Source organism: Atractosteus spatula, chromosome 5 (assembly GCF_055471065.1).
Source record: "Atractosteus spatula isolate fAtrSpa1 chromosome 5, fAtrSpa1.hap1, whole genome shotgun sequence".
Taxonomy (NCBI): Eukaryota; Metazoa; Chordata; class Actinopteri; order Semionotiformes; family Lepisosteidae; genus Atractosteus; species Atractosteus spatula.
Window position 1 is genome coordinate 3,863,641 of NC_142710.1, and position 27,600 is coordinate 3,891,240.

The 27,600-nt window shown below is 44.3% G+C and overlaps 1 protein-coding gene and 1 non-coding gene across 2 annotated transcripts; both read left to right on the plus strand.

Annotated features, from left to right (window-relative positions):
* Positions 1-1,138: 1,138 nt before the first annotated feature.
* On the plus strand, positions 1,139-1,221 carry trnal-cag (transfer RNA leucine (anticodon CAG)). Its single transcript has one exon. It is a non-coding gene; the product is annotated as a tRNA-Leu (tRNA).
* A 704-nt stretch (positions 1,222-1,925) lies between these two features.
* On the plus strand, positions 1,926-27,387 carry LOC148833586 (protein mono-ADP-ribosyltransferase PARP14-like). The gene is made up of 16 exons (XM_088915205.1): positions 1,926-2,076; positions 4,731-4,849; positions 7,266-7,293; positions 8,426-9,729; positions 9,837-10,613; positions 10,978-11,217; positions 13,244-13,468; positions 14,537-14,594; positions 18,605-18,751; positions 21,098-21,157; positions 21,602-21,778; positions 22,117-22,308; positions 22,409-23,041; positions 23,561-23,697; positions 24,473-24,650; positions 25,851-27,387. The coding sequence occupies exons 1-16, from the start codon at positions 1,926-1,928 to the stop codon at positions 26,135-26,137; spliced, it is 4,713 nt and encodes a 1,570-aa protein (XP_088771331.1). The 3' UTR covers positions 26,138-27,387.
* The last annotated feature ends 213 nt before the right edge of the window (positions 27,388-27,600 follow it).

Genomic DNA, 27,600 nt, shown 5'->3' on the forward strand with positions numbered 1-27,600 from the left:
AGGAGGTGTGAGCCTGGTCAGTACCTGGATGGGAGACTCCAAGGAGAACTGAAGCTGCTGCTGGAAGAAGTGTGAGTGGGGCCAGTAGGGGGTGCTCACCCTGCAGTCTGTGTGGTCCTAATGCCCCAGTATAGTAATTGGGACACTGTAAAAAGACCCTGTCCTTCGTATAAGATATGAAACCGGGGTCCTGACTCTACAGTCATTAAAATTCCCAGGGGGGTTCTTGAAAAGAATAGGGGTGTTACCCTGATGTCCTGGCCAAATTTCCCCTTGGTCTTTACCAATCATGGCCTCCTAATAATCCCCCTCTCTGAACTGGCTTCATCACTCTGCTCTTCTCCCTACTGAGAGCTGGTGTGTGGGGAGAGTAATGGAGCATCATCCATGGGGGCTGCACACTGGTGGTGGGGAGGGGGATCCCCATTACCTGTAAAGTGCTCTGAGTGGAGTGTCCAGAAAAGCACTTTTAAGTGTAAGGATTATTATTATTAAACCCCCTTTTTCAGACTTGAATTTACTCTTTCAGTTTCCATTGACCCAGTGGTTTAGTAGGTACTGTATAACCTGTTTTTCAGTCACATTTAACATTTAATTTGATCTATTTTGCTCATCTTTTGATTTTGGGCTGTATTGCTGTATTTGGCGTGTGAGATTGTTGTTATTATCCTGAAAGACGGCTCCACAGCTGAAACATTGTGCCTCTTTTCTTTTCCCTTCAGCATGGAATAAAACTTCACTTGTTCTTCTGTACAACTGGGAAAGTTTATCCCGAGCGGGAATAACCTTCAATGGAGTACAAAGGGACATTTTGCACGAAACAATCTGGAAAAAGAACATTCATGATTAATCTTTTAGAAATACCGGGTAGGTATCATATTGACAAACAAATTGGTTTCACGCTAAGAAAGAAAGGCACAATTGAAGTATGTTGGCAGCGTATTGCCTTATGTTTTTTTTTTAATCAATTTTGCTTTTGGATAGACTTTTTCTTAAGTTTGTATGTTTCTAATGATCGAATGAAACTCAGCTGGTTAGGGCTACAGAGTGCGAGGATAGGGGCCCATATATGCAAAAATAACTCTGCGTTTCTCCTTTATGTGGCTGTTTGAGACCTTAAAAGCAATTCACCGAGGTAGTCAGGATGGCCGAGCGGTCTAAGGCGCTGCGTTCAGGTCGCAGTCTCCCCTGGAGGCGTGGGTTCGAATCCCACTTCTGACAGTCCGTTTTTCCATTATTTTATCGTTCTTTTAAATTCTCCTCCCCATGCACGAATAACACGTTTAGAATTGGATATATGTCAGGTTTATATATTAGGCTAGGGTGACCATATTTTGGTTTTCAAAAAAGAGTACGGGGCGGGGGATAATCGACACTCGACACATGCCTCCAAAGTAATGAATCTTTATTATTTTTTCTAATAAAAAAATCAATTTAAACTCTCCAGTTTTTTTATTAAACGTCTTAGTAAACATTTAAACAGTTGCAGGGTTACTATTTCTCTTCCATGATGGCAAACAAAGGAAAAAACAAAAATATAGTCCCATCTTAAATTTTTTTGTTTTCATTTTAACGCAACAAAAGTCTTAACATCTGAGGAAAAAACGAAGACATCATAACTCGGGAGAAGTGTTGGTTGCAAAAACGATCAATTTTAACGAAACATTTTGAAATATGATGAAACACGTTAAACGTTGTTATTTCTCACGGCCATAAAAACAGCCACACACACACACACAAACCCTTTTCAAGCTACGCTGCGGGCAACACACCCAGGTGAATCCTAGATAAAACTGTCCTACCTGTTTTGCAGAACCTAGGCAGGGAAGCATCCGCGAACACAGCCTGCTGCTTCACTCGGGTACCGGGTACCGACTCCCGTGGGATCGTCCGCCCGGAGGGAGATCCCAGCCCACCGGCCAGCTATGGACGAGTACCCGTTCCCCGTCCTCTTTGACCTGGCCGACATGGAAGAGCGCTGGAAGGGCGAAATCCTGAGACACTTTCGGCTCAGGAAGCGGTCAGGCGGAGGCGACTGCAGCGACCTGAATCGGGGAACGAATCAGGGAACGGCAGGTACAAGATCGCCTTCCAGACGCGCAGAGGTAGGAGACCCCCCGGGCCGTCAGATCTGTATTCGGGGCGATTGTGCCCCGATTCTTATCGTATCGTGTACCTCGCATCTATTTGTTATGGCATGTGAAGTTCATATCTAGTCAGGATGTTTACTAAATTTGTGAGAATGTTTCTTTTGTGAGTTGTTGCTTTGTAAATAAAGTATATTTTGATTAAAGAGGAAGAGACGGAATTTTGCCCGATCTTTCCCTGCTCACACTCTAACCCTGGCCTTTTTACACTACTATTGACAGCTCCCAAGACGAACTTATTTTACTATTTAGAGCAACAGAATAAAGTATATAACTACAGTTATTTTATTAACCGGCTTTGAAGAACGCAGTCTAATCAAGAACACGTTTCACAAAGATGAGGTACTGTATTTAAACATTGAAAGTAATGAAAAGGAGCATTAATAGCAATGAATAATGATAAACAGGATCTCTGTTACTTCACAATTAATGCAGATCGTAACTTAAAAAGCGCTGAAAACTTTTTAGGAAGAACCTGCAGACATAAATATGAAATAAGGTAAGAAAAAAAAAAACATAAGCGCAGTTAATTAAATAATAATAATAATAATATTATTATTATATATTATATATAATATATTAATAATAATGAATAAAGGTGGCGTTTTACAGAATGACAACAGAGACAGCAGAGGGATAAAGAATTGAACCAGTTAAGTAAAGAATCACAAGATAAAAAACAATTACAACACACAGAGGAGACCGTGGATGGTGGTACTAAGTATAGTAGGAGCAGAGGGGTAAAGAATGGAACCAGGTCAGTAAAGGCTCTTCTAAAGAAGAAAAATTATAGCAAATCGTAACTTAAAAAGCGCTGCACTGAAACCTTTGTAGAAAGGAATTGCAGACATAAATATGAAATAAAGTAAGAAATGAAAAAAACGCACTTAATAACAAGTGTGGTGAGATCAGTAAGGCTAAGTTTTTTAAAAAAAAAGGTTCTACAAATTAATTTGCCTATATTTTCGACCTCAGGTATTTTTCAAAGTTTAATCAACGTGAACTTTGAAAAGGGGATACAGGTGGAGTTCGGAATAATCGAAAAAATACAGGAGATACCGCAAGGGAAGCAATTTGCTTAAATGCGGATTAGGTACAATCGCCGAACAGCTTTTGCTTCTGTTCGTTTACTCTCGCTCTTTTGTTTGGCTGGGCAGCGCTGAGTCTTAGCCAGGCGACGTTTATTTACCCACACGGCATGTCCGCAATTGCGGGAAATATAAATCTGTTGACCTCTAGTGACAACACCTCAGGTAGTCTATCTGTGCGTGTCTCATGTTTACCGTTCGCTTGTTACGTGGATCTTACAGACTCAACCCCAGATAACATTCACATGATTCCACTGCTGCGCATATAATGCGTTATGACAATAACCAGACACAGGTTATGTCACCGTCTCTCGATGACAATTAGTCATTTTTTGACCGGGCTTCTATTGAGATGATCCACAGCAGCAACAGGAAGAGTCGCTATAGGGGATTTCTGTGTTGTGTTGCTCATTGAGGGGGGTCGCCTAGCGACCCCGGGGCCCTGGTCAGTCGCCTACTGTAGTCTTGTAGACAAGGGCCCGACCTTCTCTTACTAAACGGACTATCCAGGCAGTGCTTGGTGGAAAAAAAAAACAAAGAAACACGGGCTCCAGCGAGGTTACGATCACTGTCCATCTGGAGCCCAGCGGACGCAACGACGTCATCATCCCCCGCCGGCGGTCACCGTTGTCGAGTTGTGACCAATGTTCCCTCTGGTTTTTAATGCCCTGTGTGCGCAAAATTATTTTGTTATTGTTGGACTAAGATCAGAAAGAGGTTGGAGCTCCAGTCTGGTTGGGGTAGCAGAGATCGTCAGACAGTATACTTTCTAGGATCTGACTATATTTTCTTTAAAAAATAAAACAGTAAACCCATATCATATGCCACTGATTAAAGTGATATAAACAAGGTCTGAAGGTCGTATCAGAATACGTATTGTAGTTAGGGCACATTACATGGTAACTTCAGTCAGTGCATATTAATAACTAAGGGCTGTTAGTGTTGATTAGCATTTGTTACCTGAACATCTGAATAGCTAGGAGGAAGTGCCAGAGATATGCAGTTTATGTGCCTGTGATATTACATCCAATCCAGCATGGAAACATTCCAGTCCAAGAGCAGTACAAGAGAAATACGGATACACACTGGCAATGTTCCCTTTAATTTTGAATGGCCTGTGTGCGCAAAAATGTGAAATTGTACAATTTCCCTAGTGACAAAAACTTGTGCGCACTAAATTGAGTGTATGTAAACTTGTAAACCTGAAATTATTTTTTGTTAATATAGTCATTCTCATAGGAGCAGAGAGATCCAAAAGACCGGGACAGGGAGCATGAGCCGTGAGGTGCGAGACGACGAGAGCAAAGATATCGACGATCGAGTAGCAATAATAATGCACACAGCTAAGTCGGGCCTCTCGCAGCCAGTCTCCTGTGGTGAATTTAGCATTTCTCATTTTTTTTGTACTTAGTTCAATTTCCTATGTGCGCTGATTTCAAAACCAGCTTAGAGGGCAGAGTGGTAGTGACTCCTGCCTCTGTCTCTTGTGTCCAAGCCCAGGCGGCGGTCCTGGAAAGGAGGGAACACGTGCTGCAGCTGCCGGGCAGGAGAATCACTCTGTCTGTCTGGAGCCCCGCGGCCGCAACGACGTCATCATCCCCCGCCGCCCGAAACGTAACTCCCCGTCTTTCGAACTCTGTATCTCGGTTGGCTTCGTTCAAACATAGTGATGAGGAACCTTTTTCATTTTGTCAGTCCTTGGGGAGGACACAACCTTTACTGGAAAAACACACACACACACACACACCTTGTTCCACATTCTACTGCGGCCCTAGACAAATACGTATAAACTGAGGGCGAATAAAAACACAAAACATTGGGTCTGCGTTCTTTCTTGAACACGAAAGGAAAAAAAAACGTGATGTGTAAGACAAATAAATCTCAGTTTCTGCATAGTACAGCTTTCATTGTGCGCCATTACAAAGGGACAGTGGACTGGGCAGGATTTAACTCACTGTAGTTTTCAGTTAGAACAAGAATGTAATTGTTCAGTTTTCTGGTAATAATCAGATCAGTCGGGAGATACGAACATGTAAAAGTGAAAACCCGCCCACCAGGGTGTAAGAGAATTACTGTAGACCGTGCCGTTCTGCTGCGGCGGTCTTGTTACAACCAGCAAAGTGACAGAATGTGTCAACGGGCGCTGCTGAGATGCATTTTCGGGGATCAGGAAAAGGTTTGGGGTGTTCATCCGGGTTGGTACTTTCCTAGTGTATTCGCGGTAAAGACACCCCTTACTGTGCAGGAAGCGCGCTGAGAATTCCTTGACATCACCCTTGTCACATTTCATTTGCGTCAGTCTCGGGTTTGGGTTTCATCTACAGAGAAAAAAAAACCCTCACAAACATAATACTTTTTTCCAGCTGTCTGTTTTGGTATGCCAGCACATAGCGCCGGACCTGTTCTCAAACTGGTTCGCAGACAATCTTTCTGGTAAAACCGCAGTCTAGGAGGAATATTTTTTTTCCCTGGTAGAGGCTGGGGGAGTCATGCGTTTGTTTTGTCATGCTGGTTTGGTAGGTAATGCCTGCAGTTCTATCATGATGCCACTAGCGACCGCCAAACTGTGCCTCAAAAGAAGTAACAAGTTCTCTTAGGTACAGCTGACTGATTTCATTGAATATCCCTGCTATACGCTTTATCACATGGGTTAAATGTGGAACCACATTGTCAGACACACGCACAATGATTTCTGCGTTTGTGTACATAATGGTGTGTCTGAAGTAGAGCAACAGTGCTTTGTTGTGGTGTGGGGAGGGTGTTGAAAACTCACTTATCAGGGGAATCAGTAGTGTAACTCCCAGTTGGCAGGTGAAAGCATAGGATAAAATCAAACTATCTAAGTTTTCCCTTGTCTCTCAGTTTGTTTCACATTACTCTGGTTGCAGAGTGACTAGTAACACTTCAGGAGTTATTTATATTTTATTAAATATACATATAATTAATTGTCCCAGAACATTCCCTTCTGTCGAGTTACTAGAGCAACCTAAGATCCAAGAAGTCAATGTTGCAGGTCCACTGGTCCTATAACCGTGCTTATAAGAAAACGAAAGGAGGAGGCCCTTCTTTACACAGAGGGTGGTGGGAGTGGGGAACAAGCTGCCCAGCCATGTTGTTGAAGCCGATACCCTGGCTTCGCACCAGACACAGCAGAATGAGATCCTCCAGTCAGGACAGGAGGCATTACTTTACACAGAGGGTGGTGGGAGTGTGGAACAATCTGCCCAGCCATGTTGTTGAAGCCGATACCCTGGCTTCGCACCAGACACAGCAGAATGAGATCCTCCAGTCAGCACAGGAGGCATTACTTTACACAGAGGGTGGTGGGAGTGTGGAACAATCTGCCCAGCCATGTTGTTGAAGCCGATACCCTGGCTTCGCACCAGACACAGCAGAATGAGATCCTCCAGTCAGGACAGGAGGCATTACTTTACACAGAGGGTGGTGGGGGTGTGGAACAATCTGCCCAGCCATGTTGTTGAAGCCAATTCCCTATCTTCTCTGGATAAGATGCTTTAATCATTTCCTAGTAACTCCCAAACAGTCTAGATAGGCCAAACAGAGTCCTCCAAGTTGTGACCTGTTTTATATTCTTAAAACTTAACCTCTGACATCTGCACTTCTCTGCTAGTTATTTACATATTGTGCAGGGACTTATGTTCTTTTCCATTGCCAGCACTAATGAACCAAAGGTAAAAGAAAGTATAGAAACTAAGCAGGAGGTTTGACATTAGGTGAGGAGTCCTGTTCTGCACTGTAGTGCGAAAGCTCAGCTGAGCACTGATTAAAAATAAAGAAACTGCCTGAACACTAAGCCCGGATGGTCTGTGTTCCCTATTCATCAAATGTGAAGAAAGAGATTGCTTGCAACCCTCTTTTGAAACAAAACTTCGTTCTGCTGACTCAGATGGAGAGAGGCGCATGATAGTCATTCGTGAAACAGGGAATTAATTGCTCAGGCATCGAGCCAAAGAAAGGTGTATCAGCTGTAATAGCAGAGCTTCATTTTGGTATTTTACTCTGTTCGCAGGCCAATGCTGAGACAGATCTTTGTCAAGGTAAGCTGCTACTGTTGGTTTCTCATTGTCAACTAATTCTTCAAACATTCTCCTAGTCCTTTAAAGCAAATATATATAGTCGCTATTCTCCCTTGGCACACTGATAAAACATTTGCCAGTTTTACACCACGCTCTTCTAACACAGTTCATTGTGCGCAATCCAAACTCCTAGTGAAAACAAGTAAGCTGTGGCATTTGTTTTGCAGACTTGCTAACCATCATCAAGTTTCCATATAGTTATAATAATTAATAATTGCTTACACTTATATAGCCCTTTTCTGGACACTCCACTCAAAGCGCTTTACAGGTCATGGGGATTCCCCTCCACCAACACCAGTGTGCAGCCCCACCTGGATGATGCTCCAGAACTCTCACCACACACCAGCTCTCAGTGGGGAGGAGAGCAGAGAAATGAAGCAAATTCATAGATGGGGATTATTAGGAGGCCATGACTGGTAAAGGCCAATGGGAAATTTGGCCAGGATGCCAGGGTTGCACCTCTACTCTTTTTGAGGAATGCCACAGAGAGCCAGGACCTTGGTTTTATGTCTCATCTGAAGGACGACGCCATTTTTACAGTACAGTTTCCCCATCACTATACTGGGGCATTCGGACCCACATAGATTATGTCATAGATTATGGGGGTGAGTGCCCCCTGCTGGCCCATCTAACACCTCTTCCAGCAGCAACCTTAGCTTTCCCAGGAGTCTCCTATCCAGGTACTGAGCGGGCGCACACCTGCTGAGATTCAGTGGGTTACCAGTTCTGAGTTACAGGGTGATATGACTGCTGGCCATATTTATACCTGTTTTTAAGATTCTCAGAGATATCTCTGTCTAAGCAAGCCATTTTCCCACTTTTCTAACTGTCACTGTCTTTTCAAAGGTATGCATGACTAGTTGTGTTTGGGGGTAAGAGGATTTCCTTAAAATCAAAAGTGTACATAGACAGAGAACCACATGGGACAGTGTGTCAGTGACATGCCTTTTTCTACTGCACTGGGAAACTGACATCTGAAATGATGAAAGGCTCTTCTGATATTTGTAATTTTGTTTTGCAATGTCATATTTGCAAAGAAATCCCAAGAAGTGTCTGAAATCCTAAACACACAATATTTCCTTAAAACCTTTAGGACAACATCGAAAGCCCACAGAGCTTCCCAGTTCATTTGATCCAGCCTCTGGCGGAGGGGTAGTTGAGGAGAGCTTCTCCTTGCTGCAGCCCAAGAAGATCCTGCAGGTGAATCGTTACCTGCTGCTCTACCTCCAAGAATGTTCCCAGGCTGCCAAGGACTTGCAGGACCAGCTCTCCTTGATTCCATGTTCCGCAGAGCTCCGCCCAGACGCCGAGGAGGTTGCCGTGACCTTCAAAGGCACTGGTCAGTCCAGCAGATGGGAGGCCGAGGTAGAGGAAGTGTTCAGGGTCATGGAAAATAAATACCACTGTCACTACGAAGCCAGCCAGGCAAAGCAGCTTGCCCTGTTGAAAACCCCCTTCCTGGCCTCCGAGAACCTGCGGGTCTACACAGAGAGGATGCAGGGCTTCACCGTGATAGTCGGCTCACAGAAAGATGTGGAGGATCGTCTCAAGATACTGGACGCCCTGGCCCGAAAAGTCATCAGGACAGAATGCCGAATTTCTGATGCTCAGTACGGTCTCATTGAAGATGCTTTCAAAAATGAAATAGGAACCCAGCTCCCCAGCGTAGTGGTCTCCAGGGAAGGATCCCTGTCTTTGGTTTTGGAAGGTTCTGAAGACGATGTCCGGCTGGCAAGGTTCAAGCTACAGGAGATGGTTAAGCAAGTGCATGAACGTACAGTCCAGTTGTCCCGTCCTCTTGTGTCCTTCCTGGACACTAGAGGCAGTGCACAGGAATATGTGGATTTCTTCTGTAAAGTGCTGAAGGGCCCTGTGGCCATAGAGATCAGCCTGGATCTGGACCTCAGGCTCCTTAGTTTAGATCGCAGTGTTTTGGATGTGGCTGAGAAGGCCATGCTGGAGGATCTCCAAGAGAGAACTGTTGCACTTGACAGGGATTGGGCATCTTCTGACAATCTCACACTGCTGAAAGAATCCCTGCAGAGGAGAGAAGCAGAGATGAACCGAGAGAAGAATAGAGTGCAGGTTCACTACCTCCAAGATCCCGGCATGGGGAGGATCCATGTTCAGATTCTGGGGTTCAAGAAGGAAGTGGAAAAAATGGAAAATGAGATTCACATCTTCATTGAGAAGAACTCTGTGAAACACGAAACCATCCTTCTTTCCAAGCCGGAAATCGCAGACTATTTCTATGACCTCCTGGACTTGCTTGGCATGGACAATGCCCGAGTTAATATTTTAACCGAGTCTTCTCCATCGCCTGCTGTTCACATCACTGGGCTCGCTCAGCCTGTGAATGAACTCAAAGCCTCCCTGAAGAGAACTCTGGACAGTTTGGTGTGTGACATGCTGAGGATTGACCAACCAGGGGCATATGAATACTTCCAGGGCAAGGGTCAAGGGACCCTGACCGAAGTGGGCACCTTGTACAGCTGCCTGATTAGGCTTGTAGAAGGAGAACATGTGAAAGCCACAGGTCATACAGAAGCTCCCTCTGTGAGGACAGGGACTTCATCTGGGATGAAGACACCGGGGGTGTGGTCCAGCTTCCTTCTAGAAGGGGGCGTGACGTTGGAGGTTCTCCAAGGGACATCACCGACCTTAAAATGGACGCCATCGTGAGCGGGGCAGGCGAAAGCTTAGAAAATGCTGGGGGTGTGGCTTTCGCCATTAGCAGAGCCGGTGGTCCGGCCATCCAGAAGCAGTGTGACGAATGGGTGAAGAAGAATGGGAAGGTGCAAGTCGGAAAGGCGGTGAAGACCACCGCAGGTTCTCTGCCTTGTAAGGCGGTGATTCATGCTGTGGGCCCCCACTGGGGGCAGGGACGAGATTCAGACGGGGTACGAAATCTCCTGGGCAAAGCCGTGAGAGAATCCCTGGAACTTGCAGACAGTTCCGGCTGCCAGTCCTTGGCGTTCCCCTGCGTGAGCTCAGGAGAGCACGGCGTGCCCCTGGCAGTCTGTGCCGAAACCATCGTGAAGGAAGTGCGACATTTCGCCAGGGTGGCCAGTAACCTCCAGAGTGTCACCCTAGTGGACATCAACTGGGACACTGTGAGCGCATTCCAGGACGCCTGTGTGAAGCTGCTGAGGGAGAATGTCATGACTTTAGGAACCCCGATCGATTTCCGTAATTCTTATCCCTCAATTACCGAAGAATCCTCAGTTCCAGATGTCCACAGAAGACTAGAGATAGTGGTGGGAAATATTGAAGATAAACAGGTAACCTATGTTTTGTTTTATTATAAAGTATATATTAAATATATTCAGATTTTTTTTAAGGTGGTATCAAGATCCCAGAGTTAAATTTAATTAGACATTAAAAAACAGACTAAATTGTTCCAACAGATTGAAGATGCTACTTATTTTACATTGATTCATTAGTTTTATTTTCTAAACTAATTGGAGACTTCATTGCACCCTCCCCTAAACTATTTACTCTCCCTTCAATGTGAATAGACTCAGTAGTATGCCATTGGAAAATGGCTTTATTTCAAGGACTATGACTTCATATCCACTGTGAAAAGAGTAGCTAAGGGTTGACTGATGGGTGTCATCGTCATCTTCATGAATGTGTTGTTGGCAGGTGGATGTGCTCGTAGCCCCGACTATCAACCTGGAGCTGCGTTCTACCAAAGTGGGAAAATCTTTAGCTCACAAGGCTGGCGATCAGTTCAGTCGTTTGTTTGCTCGCTCAACCAGAGGGGCACGCGTTGTTCCCGGCCATTTGCTTGCTGTCGGTGCTGTCCAGGGTCTGCCCTGCAAGCAGGTCTTCTTCATTCAGTGCTCTGTGTGGGACGGGCTGTTTCAGGGCAGTGCAGTGGAGGTAAGACCATCCTACAGGATCTCAACAGTGTTATTGCAGGAACGATCAATAGATACTACTACCACGGAACAAGTAAATGTTTATTCCCGGCTGAAAAGAGAAGGAAAGAAACACAACATTTCGGCTGTGGAGCCTTCTTTGGGTGTGAGAGAGAGGAAAGTCAGTAACCGATAAAACAGGGGAGGACAAAAGCCAGAAGTGGAGAGCAGGCGGGACAGGAGGGGGGGCAGAATGGGCACTCAGGTGGTGCAAAGTCAAGAGAGGTGAAGAGAGGTGTGAAGTCGAAACCTGCAAATGAATAGAGAGGATTAGAAGGAAATACCTACTTGAACTACTACTTCTAATAATAATAATACTCAACATCATCATCATCAACTAAATTTATATTGCACATTTAATTATTTTGATAATCATTTTAGATAATAGATATGGTAATAGATATAAAAATTATTATAAAAAAAGGAAATGGAAACTAATGGAAATTAGTTTAGAATACCGGTAGTTCATAGGCTTGCTGGTAGAGAAGGGTTTTAAGATCTCAGTTGAAAATGCTTGTCGGAGATGATCAGGGAGGTTTTATCACAAGCGAGGAGCAGAGGTGGAGAAGGCATTGTCGCCCAATGTGTGCAGTTTGGTTCTGGGGCTTCCTGCAGCAGATTAAATTGACCTGATCTTGAAGACCAGGGAACGTTTGAGACAGAAGGAGGTCAGGGAGGTAGATGGGACCTTTGCCTTTTTGTGTCTTAAAATCCACTCTCTGGTGGACGGGGAGCCAATGGAGCTCTGCTAGAATGGAGGTGATGTGGTGTGACTTCCTTGCTCTGGTGAATACCATAGAAGTGTTGTTCTGGAAAAGTTGTTATTTAATTAATGTGACACAAATATTATTTCTAAGGATCATAACCTCCCCTAGGTAATTATCCCTAGAAATATTAGTCATGTCCTCATGCATCTACAGTACATGACTACTGAGGCCAGTGTGCAGTGTTCCCTCTAAGGTGTGCGTGTGTGTACGCGCGCATATGGGTGATGAAATCAGCGCACGTAGGAAATTGAACTGCGCACAAAAAATTTAATTCCAAAAAAATATGATAATAATGAAACAAACACGGTCGTCAATTGAAAAATGCAAAATTGACCACAGGAGATTCTGGCTGTGAGTGGCCCAACTTGGCTGTGTGCATTATTATTGCTACTCGATCATCGATATCTTTGCTTTTTTACTATTGTACTGTACCTCATGGCTCATGCTCGCCCGACACTCAGTCTCCATAATATTAATAATGTTATTGCTGTCCCGGTCTTTTGGATCTCTCTGCTCCTATGAGAATGACTATATTAACAAAAAATAATTTCAGGTTTACAATTTTACATACACTCAATTTAGTGCGCACAAGTTTTTGTCACTAGGGAAATAATTGTACAATTTCACATTTTTGCGCACACAGGCCATTCAAAATTAAAGGGAACATTGCCAGTGTGTATCCGTATTTCTCTTGTACTGCTCTTGGACTGGAATGTTTCCATGCTGGATTGGATGTAATATCACAGGCACATAAACTGCATATCTCTGGCACTTCCTCCTAGCTATTCAGATGTTCAGGTAACAAATGGTAATCAACACTAACAACCCTAAGTTATTAATATGCACTGACTGAAGTTACCATGTAATGTGCCCTAACTACAATACGTATTCTGATACAACCTTCAGACCTTGTTTATATCACTTAAATCAGTGACATATGATATGGGTTTACTGTTTTATTTTTTAAAGAAAATACAGTCAGATCCTAGAAAGTATACTGTCTGATGATCTCTGCTACCCCAACCAGACTGAAGCTCCAACCTCTTTCTGATCTTAGTCCAACAGTATTAACCCGTAACAAGGAGGATGGAGTACGTTAGGTGTGCACCATGTGTGTGTGCTGGGAACTGCAGTTTTTGAGCAAAGCAGGGGCTACAGTCAAACGCACAGGCAACTGATGATAAAAGAGGAGGGAATACGATTCCTTGCTGTCTGTTATAGGCTCTCCGCAGTGGGCTGAGGAGCGCTCTGGATACTTGTGAGAGAAGAGCACTGAACACCATTGCCTTCCCAGTTATTGGCCCAGGAATTGCGCTGGGGTTTCCTCGGGACGTAGCAATCAGCACTCTGCTGGAGGAGATTGGACACTTTGAGCAAACCCGACAAACCAGATGTGTCTCCACCATCCGTGTTGTCATTAAACCCACTGACCAGGATTCTGCAGAGGTAAGAGCAAGGAAACTACAATATAATTATATAATAATAATAGCTTACACTTATATAGTGCTTTTCTGGACACTCCACTCAAAGCGCTTTACAGGTAATGAGGACTCCCTTCCACCACCACCAGTGTGCAGCCCCACCTGGATGATGCGATGGCAGCCATAGTGCTCCAGTCCAATCACCACACACCAGCTATCCGTGGAGAGGAGAACAGAGTGATGAAGCGAGTTCATAGATGATTGGTGAAGGCCAATGGGAAATTTGAACAGGACACTGGGGTAACACCCCAACTCTTTTCAAGAAACACCCTGGAATTTTTAATGACCACAGAAAGACAGGACCTCGATTTTACATCTCATCCGAAACACAGCACCTTTTTTTATGGTATAGTGTCCCTGTCACTATACTGGGGCATTAGGACCCACACAGACCACAGGGTGAGCGCCCCTTACTGGCCCCACTAACACCTCTTCCAGCAGCAACCTGAGCTTTCCCAAGAGTCTCCCATCCAGGTACTGACCAGGCTCACACCTGCTGAGCTTCAGGGAGTAGCCAGATGTGAATTGCTGGGTGACATGGCTGCTGGCTATGTCAAGGTATTGTTCTTGAGGACAGAACTCTGATCTCCTTTCTCCATGCAGTGTATTCGGTTGTTCGTCAGTCTGCACATGAATCTCCACTATTTTACATTCCCTGACAAACTGGGGGTTCCCATGAGCTATCATGCCATTATCAGTCATCTTCTAAGAGTCTTAATAACAATTAGAAAGAAATGTGCAATGTCTCTCTCTCTCTTTCAGACTTAAGAGAAATATCTGCTTAATTAATTAATCTGCCAAAAATGATCCTAAATGTTACAGCCCTTTACCCCTAGACACTTGGGGTCATAAAATTACTATAATCACAGAGCCATCAACTGTTAACAAGAATCTTGATTACAAACACGGTGTTTGATTTGGTTAATCAAAAGTAATCATGTTGACAAGACAAAAAAAAACAAAAACATAAAGCCCACATTTTGAAAGATGTTCAGCATTTTAAAAGGCTTTTCCTGGTTGCTGTATCTAACAGGCTTTCCAGAATGCCCAGAGAGGACTCATTCCGCAAATGGCAAACCAGGCAGCGCAACGTAAGCATCATCCGATCGGAGCTCACATGAGTGTGATTCCTTTCCTGCTGTAGGAGTATTTGGTCCAGGCAGCTGGGAGAGGTTGCACAGTGGGATTTCTTTGTTTTCATGTTCTTGCTGGGCTGGACTGGCTGTGGCTCATCTCTCCCTGCGAGGCTAGCTGGTTCCCGTTCTGCTCCTCAGCCACGGAGGCAGGGTGAAAGGCTCCATCTCCGCTGAAGCTATGCGCTACCAGCTTGCTGTGCCATTCTGCACCTCACCATCTTCAATCCATCTGAGCTCTTTCTAAATGAAGTCTGAACCTTTGATTGAACAATTTGTTTTCTTTTGAAGTAGTTACGTATGAGGGCAGGATTATAAATCACTGTGGACCCTCTACCAGACGCGAAGCTTCAGAACTCTTCACATTTGGAGTTATTGTGTGAGCAAAGAGGTGGGAGTTATCCAAAGGGGGCTACACATCTATGAGAAAGAATATTATAGGAGTGTGTGAGTCAGTGTCAACCCCAGCCTTTTCTGTGCATCATGAATGAATTCATAGCAATTAGAGGTTAATCCTCTCTGAAAAAAAGAAAGAAGACCCAGAGTTTTGGGTGTTAAGACTTCTTCAGGTGCAAGGTAGGGAGAGAATAAGAGCAGGGATATGAAGGATATAAAGAAAAGATTAGGGATAGATAAAGAGGAAGAGGTCAAAGCACATTCATTCCTGCTTTTTAGACAACTATCTGAAAGCATCGGTTTGAAACCAAGCTTAATCAGAGATATATTTGTTGCATCTCCTAGAAAGATTGAGGATCAAAAGAGGTCGTTTCTGACACCAAGACCTGAGTGCAGAAATCAGTCAAAGTCAAGCAGGACATTGACCACTGGACAATAACTGGGTTATGCAAAGAGCAGGACAGGGAAACTCTGCTGTTGTTACGAAGCGTTTTTCAGGGCCCTATGCAGACGGCAGAATCCGGAAGGGAGTGAAATAGACATGGGGAGGAGATGGCGAGGAACTGGGCAGGTTGACGAACAGGGAGTCGTGACGACAGTGCACTGGTGCTCGGGGGGGCGTGGTCCAGGCAATCAAGTCTGAGGGAGTCCAGGGGGAAAAGCGGGGAGAAGTCCAATAGTCCAAAACCTGTGAAAACCAGGAAGGAATAAAAACGGGGGTGACGAGGCCGGGCGCTCTGAGCCCCGGACTCAGCTAGGTCAGGACACCGATAGGAGGCCTATGCCCTCAAGCCGCGGGTATAGGGGGACTTGGTGGTAGGCGGGCCTCCGGGCATCTGTCTTCCAATGCAGAGCCCAGAACAGAGTGAGGGTCTGGCTTTTAAGGAGGGGCAGGATAGGAGGCAGGTGCACAAAATCAAATAAAATGTGAAAGAGCTGGAGCGCCCTAAAGGGGGAGGGATTACAATCATGACAGCTGTGCAGTGTATATATACAACCAACTGCTTCATCCAATTCAGAATCGCAGGACAGCCAGAGTATATCCTGGCAAGCAATGAGTGCAAGTCAAGGTACATTTCTGGTTGGGATTCCAGTCCAGATCAGGACACACACACACAGACACAGACAAGCATGCACCAGGCCTAGTTTTTCCAGAAGCCACCTACCAGCATGTTTGGACTTTGGGAGGAAGCCGGAACATCCAGAAGAAACCCAAGCAAATGCTGGGAGAACATACAAACTCTACACAGGCTGGACTCCGGGAACTGAACCCAGGACCCACAACTGCGAGGCAGCAATGCTAACCACTGTGTCACTGTACTGCACTAATATACAGTGGAGTGAAAAAGTGTTTGCCCCCTTCCTGATTTCTTATTTTTTTGCATGTTTGTCACACTGAAATGTTTCAGATCATCAAACTAATTGAAATATTAGACAAAGATAACACAAGTAAACACAAAATGCAGTTTTTAAATGAAGGGTTTTATTATTAAGGGAAAAAAAAATCCAAACCTACATGGCCCTGTGTGAAAAAGTGATTGCCCCCTAAACCTAATAACTTGGTGGGCCACCCTTAGCAGCAACAACTGCAATCAAGCGTTTGCGATAACTGGCAATGAGTCTTTTACAGCGCTGTGGAGGAATTTTGGCCCACTCATCTTTGCAGAATTGTTGTAATTCAGCCACATTGGAGGGTTTTCGAGCCTTAACCGCTTTTTTAAGGTCATGCCACAACATCTCAATCGGATTCAGGTCAGGACTTTGACTAGGCCACTCCAAAGTCTTCATTTTGTTTTTCTTAAGCCATCCAGAGGTGGACTTGCTGGTGTGTTTTGGATCATTGTCCTGCTGCAGAACCCAAGTGCGCTTCAGCTTGAGGTCACGAACAGATGGCCGGACATTCTCCTTCAGGATTTTTTGGTAGACAGCAGAATTCATGGTTCCATTTACCACAGCAAGTCTTCCAGGTCCTGAAGCAGCAAAACAGCCCCAGACCATCATACTACCACCACCATATTTTACTGTTGGTATGATGTTCCTTTTCTGAAATGCTGTGTTACTTTTACGCCAGATGTAATGGGACACATACCTTCCAAAAAGTTCAACTTTTGTCTCGTCAGTCTACAGAGTATTTTCCCAAAAGTCTTGGGGATCATCAAGATGTTTTCTGGCAAAACTGAGACGAGCCTTTATGTTCTTTTTGCTCAGCAGTGGTTTTCGTCTTGGAACTCTGCCATGCAGGCCGTTTTTGCCCAGTCTCTTTCTTATGGTGGAGTCATGAACACTGACCTTAACTGAGGCAAGTGAAGCCTGCAGTTCTTTGGATGTTGTTGTGGGTTTTTTTGTGACCTCTTGGATGAGTCGTCGCTGCGCTCTTGGGGTAATTTTGGTTGGCCGGCCACTCCTGGGAAGGTTCACCACTGTTCCATGTTTTCGCCATTTGTGGATAATGTCTCTCTCTGTGATTCGCTGGAGTCTCAAAGCTTTAGAAATGGCTTTATAACCTTTTCCAGACTGATAAATCTCAATTACTCTGTTTCTCATTTGTTCCTGAATTTGTCTGGATCGCAGCATGATGTCTAGCTTTTGAGGATCTTTTGGTCTACTTCACTTTGTCAGGCAGGTCCTATTTAAGTGATTTCTTGATTGAGAACAGGTGTGGCAGTAATCAGGCCTGGGTGTGGCTAGAGAAATTGAACTCAGCTTTCCAAAGATGTGATAAACCACAGTTGATTTATGTTTTAACAGGGGGGGCAATCACTTTTTCACACAGGGCCATGTAGGTTTGGATTTTTTTTTTCCCTTAATAATAAAAACCTTCATCTAAAAACTGCATTTTGTGTTTACTTGTGTTATCTTTGTCTAATATTTCAATTTGTTTGATGATCTGAAACATTTCAATGTGACAAACATGCAAAAAAATAAGAAATCAGGAAGGGGGCAAACACTTTTTCACACCACTGTATATCTGACATAGTCCCATGGTAATGACCAGGCTGGGACTGACTCATGTCCTGCTGACAACAGCAAGATTCCCATGAGCTCTCAACCTTGCCATTCAACCTAGGTCGGGACATCTTTACATAAAACCCTTCGATCTTTCAATCAGGCTCCCAGCCTAGTTCCCAATCGCACAATCTCACCTCTCTATTTAAGTCTGTTCACAACTCCATATCTCTGCTGCATCATTAAAGCTCAACCTTGCAAATCTAGCGATCACACTCCTCTTATAGTCAAGGTTGCAGCTTTTCCTAGTCCTAAAACTCTGATGCTTTGACCCTAAAACATTTCCTCTATTTTATTTGATTTTTTGCTTTTCTGCACCAACTCGCCAGCCTCTCTTTTCTTTACCTTGGCTGGGAGCCTTCTTTCTCTTTCTTTTCGCTCACCTTTCCGACCTCCAGTCATCGGCCCGTTTTCGATCCCTTGCTAACTCCCCGATCTCTCAGACAACCTTCGAGAGTGCTCTAAGTCCTGCGCCTGGGGCTCCGACTGCATCTCCTGCTGCAGAGCTGCTGTTCAGCTTTCTGCAGCACGACACCCACACGTTCTACACTCCTGTGCCCTCACAGCATCTTTCTTCCACTCGGTCACCTCGGACCTGGATGAGGTCACTGTGACGGCGGGCGGTTTGAGGGTGCAGGTCGTCTTCGGGGACATCCTTGATGAAACCACCGATGTCATCGTCAACTCCACAGACTTCACAAACAATCACACAGGTAAGGGGGTCTGGAAGGAGAACGTTGTTTGTCTTTTCACAGACCTTGGTCTGTCTCACGACTGCTGCCTTTGGAGCTGCCCCGTATGTGTCCGAGCCACCACTAGATGGCAGTGTAGGGACACAATCAAGAGAGAGATTGAGTGCGTTCATTCATATAGTGTTGGAAAAGAAATGTAAGATAAGATCACTTTATTAGCCATATACAATTTCTTGCATCAGGAATGTGTCTTTTCACAGAGCCCAGCTTGCTCTCCATGAGACACACAGACAGGGAGAGAGAAGCTGGGGGTCAGAGCGCAGGGTCGGCCATTTATACAGCACCCCTGGAGCAGCTGGGGTTAAGGATCTTGCTCAGGGGCCCAACGGAGTAGGATTCCTCTGCCGGCCGCGGGATTTGACCCAACATCATTTCAGCCACAGTGCCACAGACCCACCCGTATAATGATACTGATGAGGCTCATATAATAGATAGATAGATACTTTATTGATCCCATGAGGGAAATTGCAGTGCAACAGCAGCTTAACACAGACAACACAGCCACAGTGTAGCCAATGATATAGTAGTAGTACAATATGTACAATACAATCAGTACAGTGAGGGGTGCACTAAAAGAGTTACTCACAGTCCAGAACACACAAAGAACAAACTAGAACAGAACAGTACGCAGAAAAATCGTATCACACATATGAATATAAATATAGATGTAAATATAGATATAGATATAAATATAGATATAAATGTATTGCACAGGTCCCTAGCATATATTGCACAAAAAAACGTTTGTAAACGGGAAAAGAAAAGAAAAAGAACAGATGTATCAGTTTACTGTTCGGTCCAGAAACAGGTCACTGTCAATGTTGCCTCTGCCCAGACGCAAGGTGGATGCGTTCTACAGTCTTATGGCAGAAGGCAAGAATGACCTCCTGTAGCGCTCCCTGTCGCACCGGGGATGGATCAGTCTATTGCTACCTTTTTATTAGGTATGTCTGTAAAGATGTAAAGAACACAGAAGAAGACTTCTAGTCTTGTGGAGAGATCAGACCATACTGTTCTTGTAGTGAGACCAGTCTGTTTGGTTAGAGTTTAGTTGAGACTGTCATCATTGACTGCCATGACCACCTCTGCACGGTGCATTTGAGCTCCTCCCATCAGGGTGTCAATTTGGACTGCTTAGAATTTGGGTGCAGTAAAACTTGGTTATAATTTATGCCCACAGCCATGCTCAATTTGGACAAGCATCTGATTGTTATCTTTTATTTTCATCATGTACAGTACGCATCTTACATATATATATGTTTCACTTACTGACAAACCAGCTCCTTTGTCCGTCTGTCTTTGAAATGTGAGGATCATTCAAAGCTTTGGACTTGTTTGTTAATCTTATGGGTTCATGCTGTGTTAAATGTCTTAAGTCTTGTTTTGGGGTTTTTACCCTCCCGCAAAGCAAAATTCCCATCTGGTACAATAAAGAAGGAAGTGAGTCTTTTGGAAGGGTCAGTTATAGAGTTGGTGCCAAAGTGGGCCACCGATAAAGCTCGGTGCTCACCAATCTACTTTGGGTTAGAAACAGATTAAGAGGTTTAGTCACTGCTGGTGAGCTCATCCTCCAGGGATCTGTTGGTCCACTGGGAAAGCAGGTGGAAGCACATCGATAAACATGCAGAGATGGAACATTGTCCGGGCTGAAGGAACCCTGGTCCTTCCTGGTCAGTGTTCTTTCCTTTCATTTCCTGAAAAAGGATGCTGGGTAGACCAGCAGGGGAAGTGGAAATGGGGCGGTGGTTTCATTAAGTGAGGCACTACTGTACATTGCAGGCTGTTGTCTTGTAGGCTGCCTGTCCTAGTTGTACAGTCACAGAGAAAATAACTCTTGCAGATCAGGTCAGATACGTTGAAAGGCAACCCTGTGCTTTGTACAGCAGGGGTCAGTGATGTCTATCGGTGTCTTTCTCTAATTATACAAATTAATCAATTATCATCCCTCACGCTCTTCCCTATTGATACCCTCTCACTCTACTCAGTCCCCACTCACTAGTGAGAATAACCCTTGGCTTTCTCTTGTGTACCTTTAATACTCTTGACCTGATTTCTGGCTACCCTACCATGTTTCCTCCTGCTTCGACTTCGCCTTGCTTCTCGTTTTGGATTTGAATTTCTTACTTGACTCTTCTGGCTACCCTCCCAAGTTCTTTTGCCTCGACTACAACCTTTCCCTTTTGCCTTTGGGATTTGGAGCCAATTGGTAGCAATCAGCTTCAGTCTCTGTGCTTTGCTCTGTGCTAACACTGTGCTTTGTACAGCAGGGGTCAGTTAAAGTCTATCAGTGTCTTTCTCTATTGACAGGCGTTTGCAAGGATATCCTGTCTGTAGCAGGCAAGGAGATCCAGACAAAGGTGGAGACAGGTATGGTTAATTTCTGCTTCAAACAGCACGTGAACATTCAGCATGAATCAATGATCAGCCCTTGTGATTCAGATTTTAGAAACGGAGTAAATGTATGGAGCAGGTGCTTGTGTTTCCCTTTCAAAATGAAAGAAAGAAAAACATATTTCTACTAATGCACATCCTTTTCCAGCCATGATAATAAATAATGGGAGATTTGTGATGATTAAAGTCTTTAAAACAGCTATAAATGCTACTTGATTTTCACTTGAGGGTTGACATATTTAAAATTTAAAAAGCCAGCCTTGTCCGCAGGCAAACGTTTAAATTGTGCATCTTTCCAGAAATTGATAAGCTAGAAATTAAAAAAGAACCCATGGTTCTGCTGAACAAGAGCTGAAGAAGCCTGTTCAACCTCTACAAAGGTGACAGATAATCTAGCCCCTCCTTTTCTCTGTCTTGCAGCCCATGTGGCCTATGGTGAGATCTACCAAACCATGCCAGGCAATTTCCCGTGTAAAGCCATCATGCACGTGTGTGGCCAGAGAAACACCCCCATGATAAAGGCCCTGGCAGACAAAATTGTTCGAACATGTGACCGCAGCTGTTTTCCGTCCGTTGCCATGCCTGCAATTTGTGCTGGTGAGTAAGACACTCACAAAAGGGGAGTTCCTTTTGCAAAAAGGCACTGAAAGTCCTGGCTTCTCTTATGTGTGCTTCTCATTTGTATTTGGTTTCAAGAACTGCCTTACTTCAGTGGTTGACCTGATAGTTGCTGATGAGTGTAATACAGAGCTGGGAACCTAATCCCCTATTTCCCCATACACTCATGCCTTACCAACAGCAAAATGTTTCAGGAGTGTAACCACTTGTGAGGTGTGATGGTGAGTTTAGTCTGTATAATTGAAGGCATTACAGAAAAATTCAACTGCAGCAATGTGCAGTGCTGAATTCAATGGTGTGTATTATCGTTTTTACAGGTACAGGTGGACTGGAGCCTACAGAGGTGGCTAAGTCGATCCTTGACGGGATCTCATCCGCAGTGCAGGGCGGACCCCTTCGTTACCTCACCACAGTCCGGCTCATCCTGCTCAAGATGAACGTTTTCCAGGCGTTCAAGCTGGAAGTGGAGCAGCGCTTTGGGAAAGCAGCTCGAGAGATGGCCGTTATCAGTGAGGGAAACAAAGCTCTAAAAGAAAGATTATGATTGGGAGGAAAAAGAGGGATACAGGAACCAATCTCATTAATGCTCTGTCTTCCTGTTCTGTGCAGGCCCGCCGAACCTCCAAACAAAGCACTCCTTGAAAGAAGTGGAGGTTCGCACTGGACCTGGAAAACTGATCGACCTCGGCAAGCTGTTTTCTGGCGCTCAAGGCTCTCTCAGCCCCGCTGTCTTGGACATTGTTGGGCTGAAGGCAGACAATGTGAGGAAAGTGAAAGAGAGGCTGCAGTCCGACTTTGACAGTCAGGTCAGCCAGCAGGAGGTGACTGAAGAGGACCTGTCCAGGCTGACCGAGGAGGACCTCCAGATCGTTCTCGGCCTGGTCTCTTGTCATAGTGTGCAGTTGGAGAAGAAGAGGGACCGGACAGTCATCATCAGGGGCCTTCGAGATACAGTGAACAACATTATCCAACGTGTTCAGAAGTCCGTCATGGAGCACCTGTTGAAGACAGTGCAGGACAAGAAGCAGGAGGAGTTGTATCCAAAAGTGATGTGGTGCTACGAGAAGAATGGACACTGGGAACGTTTCCCTAAGGCGCCTAACTTCCAGCTGGAGAATAGGTGTCAGACAGATGTGGTGGATGGAAACGGGGCCCAGCTCTCAGTAGATCTCCATAAGATGGAGGCTACCAATACGATAACAGCTCAGACCATGAGAGTCAAGAGGATGGAAAACCTCCCTGGTAAGGCTAGTCCCTTTAAACATCTTTGTCCCTCTACCAGCAACCCAGAGATGTGATCCGAGCCCTAGTAATCAACACAGCATTGTTCTATATCATGTAGACCATTCAAAATTAATTGAAGATAAAAGACCCAGACGGTTCAGGGTTTGTTTAGTTTCTGTGATGCAGTTGGAACAACCTATCTGGTTGGAGCAAAATCAAAGACAAAAATGGAGATGTTGGAGCTTGGAGCTGAAGTAAAAGGATGAGAGAAATTTAATTGTCCATAAATTCCATAAATCTGGGGACAGTGCATGTGTCTCCAAATGAGGCTTATTGAGTCTCATTAGGTATTTTAAAGATTTACCTGTGTATGTTACATGTTGTGGAGAAACTATGAACTCCATTTGGGAATTACATACATATGATAATAAAGGTACTCACTGTGAAATGCAGACAAACTAGAGAGAGTGAGAGGGTCTGTTATGCATTTGGTATTAGGTCTCATTTTATAACTCAAGTATTTTTCCCCAATTATAGATTTCACTTTTCCCCTACATTGGGATGGTATGACCAATGGAGAATCCCTAAAGAAAGTTGAGCTCCATCCCAACGAGCTGGAGTACCAGAAAGTTGTGGCTGACTTCAGGAAGACTGCAGGCAACACTGTCATAAAAGTGAGTACAAGGATTTGGCACTCAACGCTTTTTGAGTGTTGATTTTGTACTTCACACTGTAGCAAGGAGATTTTTGAAAACATAAGCCAGGTGCCACAAGCAGAAACTAAATGAAAGAGCATTTAAATCTGAGAACAGGAGGCGCTTTTCTATGCAAAGGGTGGCATGAAATTAAATGCCCAGGTAATAACTTAGCTTCTTTCAAGAAACAACCAGATGATATCTTCCAGTCAGGACAGCAGGTACTTCTTTGCACAAAGGGTGGTGGGAAACTGGAAAAAGCTATGCAGTTGTTATTTTAAGCCAATACCTGGCTTCCTTCAACAAATGTCGGCATAAGACATTCAGGCCAATTGTCTATTAATCACTTAATGGGCCAAATCGGCCTAAATGCCTTCTTGTGTTGGTAACCATTCTTGAGATTTTTCATTTATGAAATTGCCCAGTGAGATATTTGAGGTAAATACTGTAACACCAAGATCAGTAGTGAAATCAAGTCTTTTTTGTATCACCCATCTTTCATGTTAAAAGTCCAGGGTTCTTTAGCGATTTTGAAATAATCAGTGGATGACATTTTGTAAACGTGAACGTGGCTTTTTACCAATGATCGAGTCACGCACTCAATGACGATCAACCATGTGTGCTGCCCAAAAATGGATCATGTTTAGGCCCACATCCCGGCACGTCTGCACCCCACTTCCCACCCAGCTAACCTCAGGAGAACAGTTCTCTTGCGCTCGGTGGTCAGCTTTCTCTGTGCATCGCTGCTTCACAGGTCGAACGGATACAGAACATTAACCTGCGCAGGGGCTATGAGGCGCAGAAACGGAAATTCCTGAACAAGAACGGACCCGCTGCAGTGGGAGAGAGGATGATGTTCCACGGCACAACAGCAAGTGCCTGCAGCTCCATCGCCGAGAATGGTTTCAACAAGAGATACGCGGGACAGAATGGTAAGGGGAAACGTCTCGCACTCTCAATCTTCAAAAACTCTGGAAAGTGAAAAAAATAAGGATGTTCTACTTATTGTTAATGATCTCTGAACCACTTATTTGCTTAAGCAGTTCGAGCGGGTGGTCGCCCGTTTGTGATCAGACCACAGAATGGGGGAGGGTGGTACCTGCTGGGTGGTACTTGCTGAGCCATTCAGTCGCCTAAGAGGTGCTGCAGGTACCACCTTCACTATTCCAAACGTCCAAACTCACACTGATAAAGGCACATTCAATGGTCTGATTGGAAGCAAATCGTCTGCCATAAAAACCATAACGGAGCCAGGCGCATCCAGGTCCTGGGTTCGCATGATGCAGGAACCAATGCAGAGCCCGGATTGGCGTCAGCGTCTGGCTTTTAAGGGGGAACTGAAAAGGGGCTGGAACAGGGAGCAGGTGTGGGAGATGAACAACAAACAAGGAAGGGCTGGAGTGCCCTTAAGAGGAGGGGTTTGCGATCATGACAGTATGCCCCTCCTTTCCAGGGCGGCTCCGAAGCCCTAAACAAAAAACAAGAAAAAATAAAAAACAGGATGGAGTCCAGGCTGCTAGAGTGCCGTCCTCGGGGTCCGGGTTTTGGCTCTGCATTCTGTCACGAAAGTGTCCTGTGGGATTCACAGTTACGCATAAGGATCCTCCTATTCTACCAATAGATTCCTTGACACTTGGATCACAACCTCCCCATTCTTTCAATGACAGACTTGATTTGTTCTAAGTCCTCCCCATTAATTAGCATATCGGAGCTTTCCACACCTCCCCTCCTGTCCTGCTTTAGTTTGGATACTCGTTCTCACCTGCTTATTTATTTGCTTCTTTCCCTCTCTCCCTCAAACCCGAAGAAGTCTTCACAGCTGAAACATGGCATATCTTTTTGTATATTCTGTGTTCATGTGGGTTTCCTCTGGGTGCTCTGGGACAACAAGAGAATTTCAAGTTTGTTTAGACTGGTAAGAGACTGGTAGCAAGTGCAGCTTTTTCAGCACAGGAGAAATTATGTTCAGATGTTTTAGATTTGCTCAACCCTTGAACAGCATAGTTCTGGTCAATGTCATTTCTGTGGTGAACTAGCGACCAAAGCACTGTAGTAGTCTAACATAGATTCAGGTGGTTCTCACATTAGGGTGAGATGTCGATGTCTGAAGTGTTTTCCTCTTGGCCTCACAGCCACACGCTACGGAGCTGGCGTCTACTTCGCTGTGAATGCTCGCTACTCTGCCAACCCCACGTTCTCCAAGCCAGAGGAGGACGGCTCGCGCTACATGTTTGCAGCCTGCGTGCTGACGGGACGCTTCACCCTGGGGTCGGCCGAAATGAAAGTCCCCCCAGCCCGCAACCCTGCCAACCCCAATTACACCTACGACAGCCTGGTGAACAACATTCTGGACCCCACTTTGTTTGTTGTGTTCCACGATGACCAGGCTTACCCAGAGTACCTCCTCACATTTAAGTGATGCCACGTGGGGGCGTATGATATGCTAGGATTGGGGGACCAGGCACTTCCTGACCTGCAAGATTTTCTTGGATTTTAAGACCTGATATCAAATACATGCACTGACATACTGTACATACGCACATGAACACTTCTTTACATGACATGACAATGACATTAATACAAATGTGCACAGATGCAGCCATCTAGAATCCATGTCAAAACTTGCATTAGGACTAAGCAAGGTATGGTAAACTGTGGTGTGTTTCGGCGTGCCAAATTTAGTGCTTCACTGCCCAAAAAAGATAGATGGCACTTGTGGTGGGTTAAATGTTATTCACTTAATATGGAATATCAAGATGTACAGATGTAACTAAATCTGTTTAATAGCTGGAAAATACAAATAATCAATGTATCATAAAGTTTCAGAGTTTCAGTTTCATTATTAAGAATGTTAATCTTTTAATATAACTATATTTATATAGCTGGCAGTGGTGGCTGAAAATAAAAAATAAGGTAAAAATAATAATAAGTAATTTTTAAATAATTCTAACATTATACTTCTTATCAAAATAGTTCAGGTGGGTAGCTGCATCAGCATGCATAGGCTGCAAAGGAAGAAGTAATGGGTTTATTCCATGCTGAAAAGAGAAGAAAGAAAACACAACGTTTTGTGAGAAAGACAGGGCAGTAAGCAAAGGTAATGTACCGGGAGAACAAAAGCTGGGAGAGAGGAGGAGCGGGAGGCGGGAGCAGAGGACAGAGTGGCCAATCGGGTAGTGTGACGTCAGGATAGGTGAAGAGATGTGTGAAATTAATTCTTTAACTTGGACACCTGCTGTTATTTTGGGAAAGTTTTGAAGTGCTCCTTTTAACTACATTTCCCATGAGAAGTTGCAAGGTTTAAATGAAAAACAAATAACAACATACACATGAACAGATATAACTTATACCATATGTATACTTAAAAACCACCAAGGCTGGTTGGGAACTGCAGAACCAAAGGAAGTAGAACCATTGATTTCTGGGAGATGCAGTTTTTGCTGGCAGTTTCTCCAACTGTTTTCTGCTCAGCTTTCTCCTGTGCTATTCTGGAACTAACTGTTTCTTCTCTGATTAATTTCTTTTTTACATATACCTTCAAATAAGATTATTTTCTTATTTTTAAAAATATTTTACTGTGGGTATGTTACTTTCATATCACCTGTATTACCCTCATGTCAACTATGGTACTTGAAAAATGATTTCTCAAAATTAAATAGTATTTTAATTACATCTATTTTGTTTTGTTTGTATTACACAAAAGATGGATATTATAACATTTGCTCAAATTGATAAAAAACAGAAAACCTGTTTTTTCCCATTTTCAGTAACTTATACAGTATACTATATATCTATACAAATATTTTATTAGTGAAGGACATGTTTTTCACAGAATATATTCTCTTCTCAGAATACAGACAAAAAAAGAACAATATTTCAACT

Excerpts from the sequence above, each read along its gene's own strand:
- LOC148833586 (XM_088915205.1), top strand. The coding sequence starts at position 1,926 with ATGGACGAGTACCCGTTCCCCGTCCTCTTTGACCTGGCCGACATGGAA. Across the intron at positions 18,752-21,097 it reads CTTCACAAACAATCACACAG|GCGTTTGCAAGGATATCCTG; the intron begins GTAAGGGGGTCT and ends CTCTATTGACAG. Across the intron at positions 23,698-24,472 it reads CAGGCAACACTGTCATAAAA|GTCGAACGGATACAGAACAT; the intron begins GTGAGTACAAGG and ends GCTGCTTCACAG.